The 19325-nt window shown below is 38.2% G+C and overlaps 1 protein-coding gene across 1 annotated transcript in view; it reads right to left on the bottom strand.

Moving 5' to 3' along the window:
* Positions 1-786: 786 nt before the first annotated feature.
* AKT3 (AKT serine/threonine kinase 3) overlaps positions 787-19325 on the bottom strand; it is a 154565-nt gene continuing 136026 nt past the window's right edge. Inside the window, exons 11-14 of the mRNA XM_050894208.1 lie at positions 18089-18303; positions 15242-15329; positions 3738-3840; positions 787-872 (exon numbers count right to left, since the gene is read on the bottom strand). Of these exons, the coding sequence (XP_050750165.1) occupies positions 787-872; positions 3738-3840; positions 15242-15329; positions 18089-18303 (492 nt within the window). The remainder of the gene's footprint in view (positions 873-3737; positions 3841-15241; positions 15330-18088; positions 18304-19325) is intronic.

Here is a 19325-nt window from a genome sequence, read left to right as displayed (position 1 = left end):
TATAAGACCCCTTAAACAACTTCAACTGCTGCTTTTATGCCTTCATTTCTTGCATGTATAATGTTCGATTCTCCATGATTGCACATGAACCTGGAAGTTCTAAGTGGCAGGCTGGGTGAGCCCAGCCCTTCTGCTTCTTCTGTAGTATCCAACAGTAATTAAAAAATAATATATATATATATTTATATATATCAACAGTTTAAGTCCTTCTCTCAAATGTTTCCCAAACAAATTCCAGCCAGATGTTAATGACAGAGACCTGCTTCAAGTAATGATATGCCTAACAAAAACCTTGCATATGTACATCACCACCCCTATGTTTCCTCCTTCTAACCAGCACAAACAGATGCAAGAAAATGTTATAGACTAGTCTTTTTAGACTAATTACAATTTTGATTCATCTTCTGGTAGAAGATAAGCTGGACCAACACGTTTTTTGTCTAGCCTCCACTGTGAGGAAAAATAGATGACTACTTGTGCACAAAGTGTACAATGCTGAAGTCAAGTCATCTACCTTCAAAGAAACTGTTAGTAAGTTCTTGACGTTGCTATTATACCGAGACTGTGTGCAGGAGCGACAGCAGGAGAGCGTAGTAGAGAAAATCTCATATTTCATGCAAAACCAAAATGGATTTTAGGTAGGTTTGCGAAAGAAACTTGTTCAATTTGGAATGGTCTCTGAAAGTGCCCCTGCTATCTTAAATAGTATCTAGTACTGGTGGTGATGTTCAGGAATCGTTTTCAGTGATAAACCTAAGATGACAGTGAAGCAGCAGAACAAAACAGTTATTCTCGTCCACTTGCAGAGTAGGAAAACTGGGGGAAATGCGGCCGCCTCTCATTGTCCATGCAGTCCATACCATCCTCATCATCTGTATTAAGGGAGAAGTTCAAAATGTCATTATATTTGCAAGAAAATTGTATTATCCACCTGATATGCAGTACATCTTTCAGGGTTCAATGCTGAAGTTAAAGGCTCAAGTTAAAGTAAGACTTTACTCATGTAAGCTTATGCTCATACAGTAGAACGATGCTCACTGAAAGGATATCCTTTCAATAAGTCACCATTTATTTCAGGGTGGGTTGGTTGGTTTGTTTGTTTTATTATGACTATCACCTGAGAACTTCAAGCATTACTACCTGTTCTAGGCTAATCAAAACATGCCAGCACACCTAGCTTCTGGTAGCACAGAAGCCGATTGCTGATTGAAGTGGCCAGTTGTCATTGTTTCTTAAGCTGAGTTCAGGAAATTATAAACTTACTGTAGATATATTTAAATATTCCTCCATTTCGAAGGGAGTTAAAAGGAAAAACAGCTACAAAATTAATAATTCATGCAGGTTCTACGTGTTTCAATTCTTACATATTATTTTTTAGTAAACTATTTATTTTTAGTGTATTTACTGGGATCACAGGAAACACAGACTAAGCCAAATTCATAAATATTTTTATTTACATATTTCCTGCAGTGCCAATGGAAACCAGGCACCAGATGTTGCCTGACTCTGAGAATTTGGATCTACAGTCTCACATGGGTTTTTTGACAGTGCTTATCCTTAAAGACTCCTACTGAAACTGTTATTCTAATGATGTATTTATATGCAACCTTTCAGAATTATGTATCTTTTGTATCTTCATATATTCTACATATAAAAAACTAGAGTTAATGCAGGTTTGAGCAATTGCTATGATTAGGCTGCTTGACTTCAACAGTGCCTCTCAGTTCTGTAACTTCAAATACAATCTCCCTTTTACGCCGTCAATTTAAATTAGGTTCATGTACAGAGCTTGTTTGGTTTGCTATCAGTTTGATTACTATAGATACAAGATATAGTTTCAATATTCACTTAGCATGATTTATAAAACTTTGATATCTGAATAACTGGCCTAAATGTTATGAAAATTATTTCTTGAACTATAAAAGATCTTTAGTTCAGCAGTAACTTTCTGATACACAGTTACGAAGCCTCCATCTCTAAAACACGTTTTAACCGCCTTTTGCATAATCACGTCAGGCACAGGTGACGCCATAGTGTAGATAACACAATTACTTGTAGATTTTAAAAGAAAAATAATTAAAAATCATTTCCTGTTGCAATACCCAGAAAAGGGAAAACCCCATGTGGTCCCTGAACCACTGCAGTTCACTAAAAATGGCAGCAGTTTTCCAGATCTACCTGGCACGAGAGTAAATTCACCTTTGTGCTGCTGGTGATGCTACTTACCGCAGCCTCAGGTGAGGCAGCCCTGCCAGCTCTCTGGGAGGGCTTCCCGCATCAGCAACGCCGCAGTTGATCTCTGCACTGCTGCCGGTCATCACCCCCCCGTTTTATTATTCTTATGATCGGGGTGGGGTTGCAGCCCGTGCTATGTTTCATGCTGCAGCCGCCAGACCATTACCAGAGGCCAAGACGGGTACTTTAGGCAGGTAGGTCATTTCCCTGCATTGGTACTGATCACCTGCTCTGAATGCAATAAATTTAAAGCTGAAGTCTTGGTAGCATACATGTATTTTGTATTGCTTCAACTTTCGATGGATAAATAGCCATTCTCATTGCATATATGGAGTTTCAAGAGATCAGGACTTCATGACATTGAATCAACTCACTCCAAGTTAATCCAAATTTTAGCAAAATTTGTTCAAATTACAAATATGAACAAATTCTTATCAAGATAGATGGGAGAAGAAAGAGTTATTTTTTTCACAGCAGGAAGACTTAAAATCACTTAAATGACTGTGTTCAAACACTAAAAATGCAAAATCCAGAAAATATTCCAGATCTATATACGAAAAGAAAACTGCAGCTAAACCTGGAAATCCTAAAACACCACAAAATGAGCTAGCTCTATGAAAGGGTAATCAACCTTAACTATAGCCTTTATTGTCTACCTTTCTGATCCTCCTTCCCCATCCTCCAATTTAAAAAAAGAAAAATAAAAATCTCACTTAAAGGAAATTCATTCAAGAACTCAGCAGCAAGATTTTAACTGCTCTGGCTTGGTAAGTAACTCTGTTAAGCCCTAGCTCGGCCGATCAGATGATGATTCTTGTGTGTGTAGCGGAAGATGACAAAAATACAAACTGTGGTGAAGTTACATTCACTCCAACAAAGAAACTCTGTGCAAGGCCCAGTGCAGCGGTTACATCTATATTAATAACTTCTTTAAGAGCTCTGCTGAAGCACAGGACTTGATAGGAAATTTAATTTTCAAGTAATTGATATCTACACAAGAGATATCCACTTGTCTCTGGCAGCTTTTTTTTTTTTTTCCTTGGTCCTCAGAGTATTTTAAAATATGCCTAACTCACTAAACCTAGACAACCCACTGAAGCCACTAGCAGTGTCCACATGCCTAAAGCAGGGTCCATGTTCCAAATACTTTGCTGAACTGGGACCTTGACTGCCAACCAGCAAACATTTGAAGCTGGTGTTTTCTCTTATTTAAAAAGAAAACAAAACAAAGCAAAACAAAAACCCCAAACAAACAAAAACAAAACACACACCAAAAATGCCCCCAAAACCCAACCCAGAGTGATCTAATATTCTAAGCTTTGTAATTACTCCTTCTTTAAAAGAACACTGTCATTCAGAGTTACTCTCACACACTTCCATATGAAGATTTTTATTACTAACAGTGAGAATAGCTTTTCCATTCAAACAGAAAAAACTTTACACAGTGCTTTATTATAAACTGATTATTTTTAAGTTATGCTTACGCATAATTTCTGACTTACATTTTTCAGGCGGCGTTATTGTAATAGTCTGAGCTGTAAATTCTTCATCAAAATACCTGGTGTCTGTCTCAGATGTCACTTGAGGTTTAAAAGGAGGTACAAGCTGAAAGGGACGAAGAAACAAAATGAAATTACTATAGCTGAAAGCAGCCAAACTACTACCAGGAAAACAAGTAAGTTGTTCTTTTTCCCTGCACCCCAGATCAAACGAGTAGGTCTGTGGAGAGGCAGCTGAGTCTCTAACTTCTAGTAAGAGACAGAAGCCATTAGAGTCAATCCCAAAAATACTAGTTCACAATGTACCTAATAGCACAACACGGCTAAATTCCAAGTATCACTCTCACATGACTTGCAGATAAATTGAGCTGCATAAAGATAATTACCTAGAAACTCTTCAGGCCATTCTAATTACCCACATAGATGTCAGGCAAAGACACCTCTAGGTACTTCACCACAACTGGGTGGTATAAACAGCTAAGGCAAAAAGGACTACACAGAGAGCACAGTAAGCACAATGCATTTTTTTTGCAGGGTTAAGGCCTACATCTGAACTTACCTTTAGAAGAAACTATGTGAATGTGAAAATAAATTTTATATTCAAAAAAAGGCCAGTTCATACTTAAGTGAGTTGCTGGATCTAATCCTGCCTACTGCTTTCACAGTACAGTGCGGTATTTCCCAACAGCAAATCACTAGTATTTGCTCACTGCTCACAGGCAGGACTTCCTTGCCCCTCTTTTGAACCAGCCTTGCTATCCACCTTCTCCTCCAGAACAGCCGCCTATAGGCCAAAGATTTTAACTGGAAGGCATATTCAGTATGGAATATCACACTGCATGGTGCCAGTCCAAAACGATACAGCCGTTTAGTATGTACGATATTGCAAATGGGGGGCAGGGGGGTGACAATGTTTTGGGTTGTACCTTGGAGCCCTTTGGTGTTTTCTCCTCATATGCAATTTAAAATACACACCCTGAAGACAGTGTATGTATTTCCCTTTCTATATAACAGGTTACATTATGGCTCACTGATACTATCAGAGCTTGCATGCGGTTTTCACTGGTTTTATGTTATCTCTCTCCTCAACTTCAGAACACTAACACCGAACAATTAATTTGTTCATTTACCCCACAGCAAAGGAAGGAGAACTGCTGTTAAACCCCCTCCCCTCACCAAGTTCAATGCACTAGACACAATTTACAATACACGATGTACATTGCAGAAACTCTTCTTTGTGATGATAATTTTTAACAATAGTAAGAATCTTTGTTATTTTACTATGTTCGATACACGAGACTTTTTTTCTTTTTTTACAGCTTGGAGAGATCTGCATGAACTGGTGAATGTTAGAAGCAGCTCTGGATCTCAGTGCTAACCAAAGGAGACTACACAATACACAAATAGAGCCATCCAAAAACCAAAAAAGCTAGCCTGCCCTGTGAGGACTAGACTGTGTAAGTATGTAGTGCTGCACAACCAGCCAGAGAAAGGTGGCTTTCAACAAGATGCTCTTCACAGTAGATTTCTATCCAGAAAATTATTAATTCCTAATACTTTACAGTTTGGGATGAGGTATAAAAGATTAAAACGTGGTAAAGTGCATAAATGGGGCACTTAAACAGCAAGACAACAGCAAAAAAAACCTAAACAAAAGCATGTGTAGGTGCATACACTCACACAGAACCTCTCTCCATTTTTTAATCACCATTACAAACGCACACACAAACTCCCATTGTTTCCAAATCCAGGTTGAAAACTGCCACCCAGTTCTTTTCATGTTTTCCCTCTCACACAGGACATATTACACTGACAGCTGGTAACGTGAAAGCCATGTTAGCTGGAGAAAGACACCTTCACTGTACTTTGCAATATGAGAACCACACCAGAACGCTGGGTGGTTCTTTGGACACAGGACCAGATTCTGCTGCCATCCCTCCCAGGATACACGTACAAGTCCTTCAGCATTACCCTTCATTCAACAATTTGACTCTTTTTCTCCCTGCAACAGTTTATTTGTCCTTTTGAGTACACACTAAGAGCTCTATTTTACCTGATCCAAACCTTCAGTAACAGTCCAAGCAATTATTAAGCAACAATAAATCTATCACTTGCATATATTTAAAACAGTACAATAAATCTGATTAATACTTTTACAAAACTAAATTCAGTTTTCCCTTACATTTTCCTGAATGGAAAACATACAACAGCAGAGGGGTATTTGAAGTAAAGGTTTTGGGCATTGTAGGATAAATGCTTAAGGAGCTAACATATATAAACTTAACATCAGAAGAATCTTCCAGGTAAAAATCCAGTTACAGCCAGTGTTTAAAAACAAAGTATTCTGTTTTATTGTACAAATTCCTGCACTTTTATGAAAATTATTTTTGTATGCATCCTGGCTATCCCAATCAATTCTGCACTATTAAAACAGACTTCCAAAGTTGTACATCTCCCCAGCAAAGCAGCCACACAATTCCTAAGCACAGAATTACTCCAGTGGAACATCCCACACTGCCATTTTTCTCATTTTTCTGTCTCAGAGAAGAACACTCAAAAAGTCAAAAAAAAAGAATTTTTTTTTACATGAAGCCAAGTAACGTACTCTGCTCAAGGCCAAGTGACTGCCACTGCACATCCTTTTAAAAGACACTTTCACAGTTCTCAGCAACTGAAGTAAACTTCAGATAAATTCAGTATGAAAAAAATCCATTAGATAACAGGTTATTATAACAATTTTACTGCTTCCCCGATTGGGATCATTTTTCCAGATCAGAAACAAAAAATGCCATTTCACAAGAATTAAAACTTTTCATATGAAAATACAAGCTTAAGAAAAATTTTCTTATTTCTCAAGTCAAGGACAAGAAACAATGTCTTTCCAATGGTGCAATATACCTCTCCAGTAGAACAAACCACTCTTGCTATAAAGTAAACCAGAGACCTTTCATGCTACAACTACTGTATGCAGAGAAGGAGAAAACACTCACTCTGCAGTCTTTAACAACTGTGATTTAGGTCAAAGTAGTTAATGAAAAACAAAAGGAAGGGCAGGGTGAGATCATAATATATAACAACGTATGGATCTGCAACTGGAGAGGAAAAAGAGAATGCATTAGCTGACAAGTTTCTTCCTCAAAAACTTACTGGCTAATTACTGGTTTATTCATGGTCCCCCCCCCCTTTTTTTTTTTGTCCACTGAAATGAACAGGCCTCACTAAAACTTTAGATCACCCCCTTGTTCTCTCCATCTATCTGAAATAGTAAAGGTTATGAAAATACTTCGAAAACTTTACTTTGGGAAGAGAAGCACAGTACTAAATGACTCTCAAGGAACAAATAATTACAATAATAATTTCAATCAGGTATGAAAAGCACCATTAAAACAAAATTCATCGGTCACTGGTGATGGGAGGAAGTTGGTGCTCCAATTCGATGCTCAGTAGCTAGGCTTAACAGAAAAATGTTTATCAATAACATCCAGTAAGTCAGCTGATGAAAATTCCAGTTATGGCAGAAGTTTAGCTGACTGGGGAAGTGAAACAAGTAAAACACACAGAACTCCAGGCTGTAACCAGAAGGGAGGAACCCGATGCAAATTTATGCCACTGGTGTTTTAGGATTCATGTGTCTTACAGCAGTACCTTTCATATCCTGGACATTAAAAGCAGTCAGAAACTCCAGTGACTGCAAAAACAAACCATGCAGCCACGTGGCTCTCCACAACAGCTTATGCTGGTATTTATACAAGCTATACCCTCACATACACCAACCATCCCCTACAGCCTATAGAAAAGAGGAAACGGTAGCTGAGATTAAGACGCACACATACAATTCAACAGAGCGCAGCAGGAAGGTTTCTTAATTCTTTCCACACACTTTGCTTCCTTCCCCCACAGTATCATTTCCACCAGCACAGCTGGGAGGACAGCCAGAACTGGGGATCACTCCTTTCAATCTGCTCTACCCCAACTACACCAAACCAACTGTGGCTAAAAGTCTTGTGGACATCCCACTCCAGACTCCTGATCTGCCACCAAAGGCACACCTCTCCCTCCCCCAGGTAAATTCTTTCTCTGACCTTCATATAATTGTTGGGATACTTGCAAGACACACTCCCATTTCTAATGGGAGAACCTCTAAAATAATTCTTGTCAAGAAATGAGGAACTGGCACACAGAGCTCGACCATCACCTCCAGAAGAAAAAGAGAGAAATGCAGTAAGAAATCCTTTCCTAACAGCCTTTCAGACAAAGCAGAAGCATAGAGTATGACATAAATGATGCGCGCAAGTGTACGCAGAGGAACACGGTACTTCAACACCACATTCAGGAGACTGGGGACAGAACCATTCAAGACCGATTCTGTAAGCCATTTCACCAACACGCCAGGCCATGCTACAGAAACTTGGCAATCATCTTTCTGGAGGGGTGCCACCTTTGTTCACTAATTGTCAGATTTTATTTAAAAACAGAAAGTAAAATCTCCACAAATTTCAGCTGTAACGAAACTGTTAGAAAGACAAATAAGGTGCAACTGCTGCAGAGCATGTGCACTTAGATTGCACAAACAACCTAAGTGTGTGCCACTTAGATGGACACACAGCCTGAATAAGAACTCAGAAGCTTCTCCATATGTCCCAAGGGAGACTGAAGCTGAGGTTTAATGACAAAGAACAAAACACCCAACATTAACTACACCTCTGACAATCACAATATGAAGATGCCACTCTACAGCCAGCGGCATTTCATGTTTGGTGCCACAAGGAAACGGTATCCAGCCGCTTTTCCCCAATTCTGACCTGAGAAGTCAGGATGTCCAAGAGTAATGTGAGCACTGCAAGGCACACCCAGTAACCTCTGTCCAAAAGGAATAAGATGAGCTTTTGATGAGCACAGGCCTTGTCAGTCTGCAAGAGAATCACACTGCTTGGTCCCGACTGCCAAGCTTCCGTACAGGACAATTTTCCTCCTCTAGCAGTCTGCGCAAATTCAGGCAGAACACACTTGAACCAGACAGGAGACTGCACCTCCAGCACCTGACAATTTACTCTAAGGACCAGAAATACAGATTTTCTGCGTTTATGCATTACACACACACATATACATAGATATGTATGTGTGTGTACAAATAAAGAAATAAAAGTCTAAACTCAGTGTGACTTAAAGCAACTCTAAGAGTTGACGTTCAAGACAAAAATTCAATTTCACACCCATCTGTCAAGCTGAATCCTCCCCGGACATTTCCAAGGCTTGATGTTAGAAATGACAGCAAAAGCAATATCAAATTCTTAGTGTCTTTATTATCTCCAGTGAATGGCATTTCCATTTGGCATCCATCAAGAGCAGTGTGTGAGAAACACCACTGTTTTTCTACAGTTCAAGACCTGGGAAACCTGCCACCCATCTCTCAGGGGAAGGAAAGGGGCAGGTACAGTACCTGATTGTTACGGTCACACAGAGGTGAATGGACAGGCTCTATCCTACACCTTGAGCTTTCTCACCCCTACTGAACAACTACACAAATACTTCAGTATGAGAGAAAATACGTAACGTTATTTGCTCAAAGATAATCTGACAGGAATCATTTGTCTTGATGTTGTATAGGAAGTGGCTGAAGCTACTTCAAAGTAACTGATGCACTCGATCTGCCAAATGAAAAATACAATGCTTAAGAACATCAAGCTGATCTTCCTTCTCCTTTTAATTTAAAGGCAATTTTCCTTCCAGTGAACTCAAAATTAACACTACCATAAGAATCTCATCTACCAACAGACTGCAGCTGAATAGTACTCTGAGATAAACTGTGAAAGGAATAAGAGGAGCAGCTATACATCACCCCCACTGAATTATTCATTTACATAAATGAGATAACTACATTATAATCTCAAAACTCCAAAACACATTAATTCTTTATGTATAATATAAATAGTAAAGAGTGAGCACCGTTGTTCAATTTCAGGTTTTATTCATAAGGAGCAACTATGTGAATCTTACTTATGGTTCAACTTCAGTATGACATTCCAAGTTGTCCAATTAAAAAAAGTCACTGCGGCATCCCAACATATACGCCTCTTCTTTATTAATAAATTACAATGTATGAGATGAATTCTGCTTTTCTCACAGCTTATGTATTTTGAAAATTTATTATAAAAATAACTACAGAACAGGTATTTCAATAATGCCTTGTATTGTCATCATATGCTGTATTTCAACAATTTCCATTTAGTTTATTATTCAAGTCTGACATATGTCAAAAACCGTGTCAAATGTTACAGTTCCTTCTGACTATGAAAGTTAATTAAGTATTGGTAATTAAGTGCTCATGATTTGATGTCCAGAAATCAAACTTTCACCTACCTTAAACTTTCCTGGAGAACCAAAACTGCAAACTTGGTATTTTCAAGAATCAAACAGAAGAGAGACAGATTAGCCAAAATAGAATGGTGGAAAAAATAAATTATACTGTGAGAAGAGAATGGGGTCACATCACTGAAATACACCTTTGTATTTCATCACAAGCATGCTCAGCTGGAAGTGCCAAGAACATGTCACAATTCACAGACTTCTCAAAAAAAAAAAAGTATTTGTATTAACAAACTAGCTAACTTACTAAATGACGTTCCAAGTAAACAGTCTATTTTCACATAAACTGAAATTAATTAACGTACAAAATAGCACTATAAAACATTTTAAAAGGACACTAGCAAAGCTTGTCTCAAAATTTTATATTTTTCTGATGCCTATCTGTTAATGCATGTTCCCTCATTTATACATCTTTTAAGCTCCCATCAAAGCAAATGCTTGGTGACCCTAAAAATCATGCAGAGATACTAACAACACAAAACCTTAGTTCAGTCTTTCAACATTAGATGCTCAACAACAGTATTTTAATTAAAAATATGTAAGTCCTTTAAAATACCAATTTTCCTTTCCTAACAGTAATTTTCTGTCCTTTTTCTGATATTAGCTCAGTTACCAAAGGAAACAGGAGCTGATGAGATTATGGAATCTGTCAGTCTGTATGTCCTTCCCTAATAAATTTTGAAAGGCTGGGCAAACGCACCACGACAGAGAAAAGACTAGGAACACAGACACTTCCCACAGACTTACTTAATCTAGTTTACTGAATAGGAGAGAGACATCCCTGTCCATCCCCACCCCCCCCCCAACTAGAGTTTCCACTGAGGGAAACACAGTAATTTGAGTTGAGCTTCAAGCCAGTCAGTAAGCATTCATGTAGGGACTGGTTCATCCCCATACCCGGCCCAGAAGCAGGCAGCCTGCTGCCCAGCCAGCAGCCACAGCACGGCCAGGAGCTGGAAATACCCTGCGAACCCTGCTAGGACACTGCATGTGGTGGTCCTAGGCAGGGGGAGGAGGAAGAGCTGGGATTTCAGTGGTGGAAAGACACACAACACAAATCCACAGGAAGGCAGGCTGCAGTGGGGGTTTTGCCCATGGACAAACTCTGTTTTCCAAGTGATACAATGCTGATACAATGGACAGAGAGAAACCATGACCCCCAGGACTACAGCAACAATTTAAGTTTAAGAATCAGACACCCTTATGTGTATTTTCCTCCCTGTAAATTCAAGCAGCTGGGGGAAGGGGTGGTAATCAACCACTAGGTCTGCCCATAAAGTTTAAAGTATCACTGAAAACACAATGAAAAGATCAGACTGGTTAGCAGTTTTCTGATCTTTTTACTACTTCGCATGGCAACGACACAAAAGCAAGTTAACGAGGGTCATTTCTATAAGCTTTGTTGCACTGCAGATAATTGTACAAAAATAGTACGACTCAAATAGCAATGGCCTAAAACCAGATGTTAGTATTTTCTTATTTCCCTCCTGCCCGTTCCCTTAAAATCTGATACACGAAAGTACTTAAACATGCATTTAAGATTATAGTTATATCGCAGATTTTGTCAGGCCTGAACCCAGTGCTTCAATCACGGGGTTTCATCATCTGCTGTTGTTGTGTCTTAAGTAAAGCAAAGGTAGTCGCAGCTGAAGGGTAAGGAACAGCTTCTTGCCGCTGTCAGACTTCACGCTCAAAGTTGCTGCCTCCACACTGAGATAGGTGCCTTCACAAGTGCTGCACCTGCAGCAAAGTCAGACACCCCAGCTTTAACCACTACTGCCACTTGCCCCTACTCCCTTCCCAGTACTAACAAATAAATTTGTTAGCACTCCCTAATTTGCTTCAGGAACAATCAGAGGTGTTATCAGAAATCAGAAGGATATATATCTATCTCAGCCCAAATTCCTGTATGGTTTCTTTCTTATTTCATCCATATTACATGCAGGAGCAAACCTAGGCTTTGCTAAAAGGTCTGGATCTCCTTTGCCATGAGGCTACCTGATTGCTTCAAGCTGCCAGCCTGAAGACATACCCAAATTCCTACCTTTAAATTAATGCCCATATGGTTTTTGTTTGGTGAAAGACCCTGGGCAGAACATCCGACAACTTAAGAATATTTCTACAACCCAAATAAAAATATGCTAAAACAATTCTTAAATGAGTAACAGAGAAATTTCAAAAAGCTTCCTGATTCTAGCTAAAATTAAAACAAATATTTTATTTAGAAGTATATGGGCTTTTGAAGTCTTCAGAGTTTGCCAAACTATTCAATTTCTCATACTCAGGCACAGAGATAAAAACTCATCAGGGCTGAGATGATCACAGGAAGAACCTGGCACAAGCTGCTCTCTTTCATATGCCCTCATGGTTTTTCTGCCAAAAATAAATACATCTGATCACAAATGTTAACTACTATACATTTTTCATTTAAAGGCAACGACCTTCTCTGCTCCAGTGTGCCATACAACATTTTATTATCATTGCATAGTACCAAATTAGTTTAACTAGTCAGCAGTATCAGAGATCTAATAATTCCATTTGACCATTTGGATCCATTTGACCTGACAGAGCTACTGTTTGTTGCATGAAATACTCTAAGTTTACAGATATATAATTCCATCTCTAATCACACTAGTAAAGTGATAACCTATTAGGTACAGAGATGTACTTAATCTCCAGTAAAAATTATAAAATTAGTGGCACAGGAGCATAGTGTGCACATGCACAAAACTATCTCCCAGCAACTACCTGGAATACACGATTTTTTGGTTTCCATCACTCTGAATGTGAACATCAGTTCTTTCATTGCTGACAGAAACACACCCCTGAAATGCAGCCAGAAAATTACAGTTTCATGGTGCATAAACCTCAGTCAAGAATACTGTGAAATATTTTTATTATGCAAATACTTATATCAACTATCAATTTCATCAAGTGACCCTACTGCTGAAGACTATGCTACTAATAATAAACGGCAACAGAAGCAAGCATAGAATAAATCTATTTGAAAATCAAATTTGTTTGATGCACATCCCTCCTGAGTTATTTTAGAATACCAAAACCTCAAAAATATTCATGTAAGCATTCTAATAAACATACTCAGTGAAAGTTCATTAACCTTATTATTATGTTTGAAGTTTATATTTCAGAGCACAGTCTTACACTCTGTATACTTCAGAACTGATAAGGCTGTGTGTGCAGAAGGAACAGCTGGATATTTTAACCAACCAGACAAATGGCTTTGTAATAGGAACAAAACTATTTTTTAATTAAACAGAAAAACATACTGTCAGAAGTCATTTTCATGAGTTATTTTTCCATAAAGAAACACATTGTGGGCCAATACTGCACAAAAGCAATTCCTATCATCCTTGAAGTTAACTGTTCAACTGAGGAAATTCAATTGATTTTTTACTGGCAAATTTAGTATCTCAAAGCAACAGTGGACAGAGTAAACAATGAATGACTACAATTTCTCCAGTTACAATACTCCAATAAGCCATATCCACCTCCATTAGCATAAAAACAAAATACCTGCATTTATATACTTACATGTATTTTTATATATTTATATAAATCCATAAAAATATATATATATATATACACCTGCAAAATATCTCCTTTTATTTTAATAGCTCAGAATAAGATCTTGACTGATTTGCCATGTTGATTTGGAAAGACTCAAAGCTCATGCTTAACAATTAAGAGTATCTACATTTTCTTAACTAAATATGATGTTGAACACAGTATAGAATTGAGCGTTCTATTTCTAATGTAAAATAATTACAAAATCTTTTTCAACAGAGCAAGAGTAATGTAACAGCTTTTTCTTTCTCACCCACTCCTAGCACAGTGCAAGCCAATCGATTTTAGTGGGTTTTTCTGAACTCCAGAAAGGTCCTCAACTTGTATTTTTAGGTTTTATCCTCAAAGTGCTTCTCTACAATGTCCTTACATAACCAACCAGTGGTGGAGCTCATAAAGTAACCTGATTAATATACTTGCTCTGCTTATTTATTTTAGAGTTTCTTGAAACCTCACAATACTGCCAGGGAAAAATCACACTTGTATCAAGTAACTTCAGAGTACCATATTTTGTATCATCATATACAGGCTCTTATTTCAATTCCGGTATTTGTCAGAGAAGTACCACACCAACAACCACACATTTTTAAAATTCCAGTTCAACAACAACTGAAAAAACAGTTTGTATCATTGACATTGTAGCATAAACATATTCTGCTCATTCGTATGTCTTCCATTTTCCTTTTATTTGAACAAAGCAAAAAAAGGAGAAAAATCTATCTTTTAAAATTACGCAGCTCAACTGGCAGATTAACAATGCAAAACAGTTGGGGGGAAAAAAAAGACTATCAAAATAGAAGGGGTTTATAGCAACAAGTAAATTCTTACAAAAGTACTGAGATAAAATCAGCTTCTGTATATAAAACAACTTAAGTCAAATTGAGTTTCACTACTGAGTAAGATAAATTCATTTTCTAAAATCATCCCCAAAGTGTTGATCATTACAGGAACAGGACTGGGTTTAGAGAAAACTGTTCCAATTGGATTCCCAGTACTCACTTTCTCCACAAGCTGTTTTGGCTCAGCGTTTTAATGCTATTTTAATTTTCTTAGATATCTCTTTAAAAATAAGTTTGAAAAAGATTTCAACTTAAACACAAACAATCAGAAAGTAGACTTTTGCTATGAGTCCCTTCCAATCACTTCATGTTCCTATTTCCATTAAACAACTTCTCAATAAAAGCAGAAATAAAAAGATAATTCAGGATAAACTTCCATTACATTTTCTCACATTATCTTGAGTCATACACCAACTTTTCTCTTGAAGGCCCAGGAAGAAAAAAGGAAAGGAAAAGATTTGGACATTTACATAATAAAAGAAAAATCTTTGCTGAGTTTCGGTTGGTTTGCAAAATTTATTTTTGGTCCACTGACAAATAATTACTGAAAAGCAAAAGATTAAGTAAGTACATCTAGTTCAGAATAATTATTCATTTGTATTAACACAAAAAGTTGCAAAGAAAAACATGACTAACTTCAGAGAGCAGCAGTCCTATGACTATCAGTTGAAACCACCTTGCAGAAGCCAGATTATTCAATGTCATATAAAGACATACCTTTTTATCATATACATCTTGCCAGTTTACTCCAGCAAAGAAACTATGACGCATGATTTCTTTTGCATCATCTGGGCCTCCACCAAGTCTAAAGAGAGTAGAAAAAAAAAAATCATATTAAACAAGCGTTACTCTTAAAGGGATATTAAGTTATTGTAATGGTTGGAAAAGTAACCATTTGGTTTTGACTATCTAGGAACAATTCTCACCCATTTAATATGTAATTCTCCCCTGTTTAATATGAATCTAGGTGATCTCGAGAGAAAATGTGATAGCAGAAGTCTCCATGCCATGGTCTATTCTATTTGATTATTCCAACTACAGTGTTCATTACTGTCCATGATGAGCTTTTTTAATAATTCGTTCATTTTAAAAACATACTTAAGTTTAGTTTTCTTGAAAGACCAACTAACATTCTGACACTATTAAAAACCAAAACCAACCCAACAATGCTGACATAAAATTTTGCCAAGGAGGTGCCAGGCACTGAATCAGTAATGACTCACACATAATTTTTATACAGTTTTCACTGCTGTTGCATCTGGGTGCTGTAACAATTAACCAATTACCATAAAATAGTCTCAATCTGAGTCAATTAGTATAAATTAATAAATTGTAGGCCTGCTGAGAAGGTTATTTAAAGGCCATTGTAAATAACCACACTATTCACTGTGGCCCATAGCTTGCCAAAGCCAGACTCTGTCTGGTAAATCATCTTGGGAAGTGAATTCCACCTATTTTGGGTGAATTTGCCCAAGGTGATTTGAGCTCATGGAAGTGGTCACTGCTGCCAAAAGAGGAGGGTCCCACCCCTGCCCATACCTCTCCCCTCTCACTTGCATCTACAGCATCACTCCCACTGATGACTGTGAGCTGAGTCAGCTCACTAACCTGGAAGAAAACTAACCCCGCAATGAGAAAACGAGAAAGAACTGGCCGTTTTTGTTTGCATTAGCAAGTCAAATTTGACTCAACAAGTTTAGTGAGCTCCCTTGAGCTGCTGCTGTTGGTGGAGAAAGAACCACACATCCAGTGAGGAGAAAGAACCACACATCCAGTGAAGGGAATGTCTGCCCCTTTCAACAGCACGTGGACTTTCAGGACTGCTCAGCTCTCATCTAACTTCTTCCTGAGCCTGGCTATCCTACCAGTCTAACACAGAAGTTGCAACAGAAAAAAAACTAATCTTAACTGAACAAGCAGCCCATACATGTTAAAAATTGACAAGAAGAGTAACACAAGCAGTTTGTGTTTCATTAAAAGGAACTGCTAAAGATATAAAGACAAATTTTAAAAGCAACTTTTTCAGTAAGATAAATTCCTCTCTAAAGCATTTATTGCAAGGAGCAATAATTCCCACAACCAAGAAAAAAAATCTGTATTGGTGTTACCCTGCTGCCAAATTACAAAAATATTCTGGACTATTACCTCAGTCTTGCAGTAGCTGGGTGTAAAGTTATTCTCATTTCCAAGCTGTATTCCTCTTTGTTTCTCAACTACTCATTGTAAAATTCTCTATGTCTCTGCAAAGCATCCCAGTTAGCCTGCAGTCTCCAGACTTCTCTCAATATCTTCCCATCCAGCTGCTCAGAGAAAAGCTGAGTTGCAGTTAACCTCTGTGCTCTCACCCTATTTAGCATTCGCTAGCACCAGAACTTGAATATGAATAAGCTTGTAAATGTAAGTCTGTAATAAACACTACTGTCTGCAAAGATTAATTACAAGGAAGTATCTTTTCAATTCTAAAGGTTAATATATTTGATGGGTCAGATTGTTTGGAGGTTAAAAAGTATTAGGAGTTGCTACAGGAACAAATTTTTATTTCACTCTCCATGTATTTGGCTGCTTGGTCACAGTTTGCTTTTACTGCATACAGTAAATTCAGTTAAACAGGCATTGCCAGGCAGCAGCAGAAAGGCTGACCACTTGTGTTGCCTTGGCTGTTGCACTTGGCTGCATGCAGGCAAATCCCTCAGAGACACACAGCAACCAGTCCTGCTCTGAGTGCCAGCGAGCAATGCCCACTACCGAAAACTTCTTGAGAACAAACTGAGGATGAAGGAGGACTAGACAAGAGAGACACAGAAAGAAGAATGCCTGCAGCCTTAAAACGTGCCAGGAGACTCACAAGAACAACAAAGAGATTGGGGAAAAGAGGGGACCTACAGACAAATCTCACTGATTTACAAAGACAGAGATTTTTTTAGAACCACAGGTGACTGGACGCTGCTGGTCCAGTGCAGGAGCCACTCAAAAATGGCTCTCCTAGGCAACAATCCCAGAGGGAAAAGCCCACCACAAAAGGGCACAGGCAGCAGCTGGGTGATACTTGCTTTCAAACCACTGTATTTAAATTTCACTCAGAAGATGTATTCTTTAACAAGTTACTAGTTTACATGGTCTAATACGTGACTTACGTGCCCTAATAAAATTTAGCTGTGGCTGTCTATACATGTCTTCTGGCATAATCACTTCCAAGAAAAAGTGCTGTAGTCCCCATGAGACACTACAGCCAACTCAGGGTTAAGTCATACTCTGAAAAACAACTGAGAGCTTTCCCTTTGTTCCAGTACACAATCTAAACCTGAAAAGATCCCTGTGTTTGCTGTGACTGATTAAAAGTGTTCTCTTCCACGTGCTTTTTCCCCTTTTGCTTGTTAAACTCACTTTGTATATCGCTGCTGTATTGAAAAAGGGGAAATCTGAGACTGTATGGCTGCATACGGCCCTTTCCTGTGACTGACAGGTCCTTCAGCAAGGAAGACCAGGCACCACTGGCCTATTTTTACATTACCCAGTATAATTAGAGTATTTATTATGCCCGTATACCCAAGTAATTTCACTTACCGCTTATTTGGATCCTTTATCAGTAGGCCTGATAGTAATGATTTTGCATCTGCAGACAGAGTTCGAGGAAATTTTATGTCCTCCATTAGTATCAGTTCAAATAGTTTCTCATGATCTTGGTTGTAGAACGGTAATCTTCCACACATCATTTCATACATGACAACTCCTAATCCCCACCAGTCCACTGCACGACCATAGTCATTATCTTCCAACACCTAGACAGAAACCAGAACCAGCTGTTAAGACATTCGCTATTTCAGATACGATCATTTCAGTCTATTCGATGCATCTCTACATGAATGTGTTTCCAAGACTGTATTTTCACAGTGTGCTACAAGGACTCTCAGAACCTGGCTCAATACACGAAAATGCATGTATTGACTCACTGACTCACACACCCGAGCTCACGGAAATTCCAGGCATTCCAGGGACCGTACTGCTAAAAGCAAAATAAAAAATTGAGAATGACCTGCTCAAAATGATCATGACTGCATTTTCCCCTTTCCTATGTCCTCTACCATCCCATTTATAGTGCACACAGCTTTAGGAAGAGACACTATCTACGGGCACTACTGTCTCGGTTAGCATTCTTCTGGGAGAAGTGAAGCATCTCCTTGCTCAGTCACTTCCTCTCTCCTTACCTCACCTGTAAGAATAAAGCCTCAAATTTAGAAACACCTTAATCTTACTAAGACAAGCTTAGCTTCTTTATGATCTTTGTTTATATTAGAAGTCCTCAATGTGTTTCTCCTGACAGTTACAACGTTCCATGAAATAGTCCAAACAGCTGAACTGTGTTAACGCAAAGAAATATGACAATGTTTATATGATACTATGTTTACTATGATACTATGTTTATATGGTATTATACCATCACAGAAATATGGTAACATTTATATAATTTGTTAACATAATGCCTCCAACGCTGTGTACCTAAAAACAACCTACTCCACAGCCCTTCTCCCAGCAGCCCCAGAGAATTGGAATAAGGAATCTAAGCAGTGTGTCTTGACCTTAATACACCTTCATATTAAATTGTAGAAATGGAGACAATGTAAGAGCAGCATACACCCATAATGAAACCATACGCAATAAGGAAACTGAAGGCTACTGAATATATACATATATAATTCCAATTTCTGTGAACTTCTAGAAGATCATACCCTTTCATTCAAAAAAGAAGCAACAGTTAGAAGTTAATAAATGGTAATACAGAAGGCACTACAAGTGTATGTGC

Source organism: Gymnogyps californianus, chromosome 3 (assembly GCF_018139145.2).
Source record: "Gymnogyps californianus isolate 813 chromosome 3, ASM1813914v2, whole genome shotgun sequence".
Lineage (NCBI taxonomy): Eukaryota > Metazoa > Chordata > Aves > Accipitriformes > Cathartidae > Gymnogyps > Gymnogyps californianus.
This window is presented reverse-complemented; position numbering and strand designations above follow the sequence as displayed.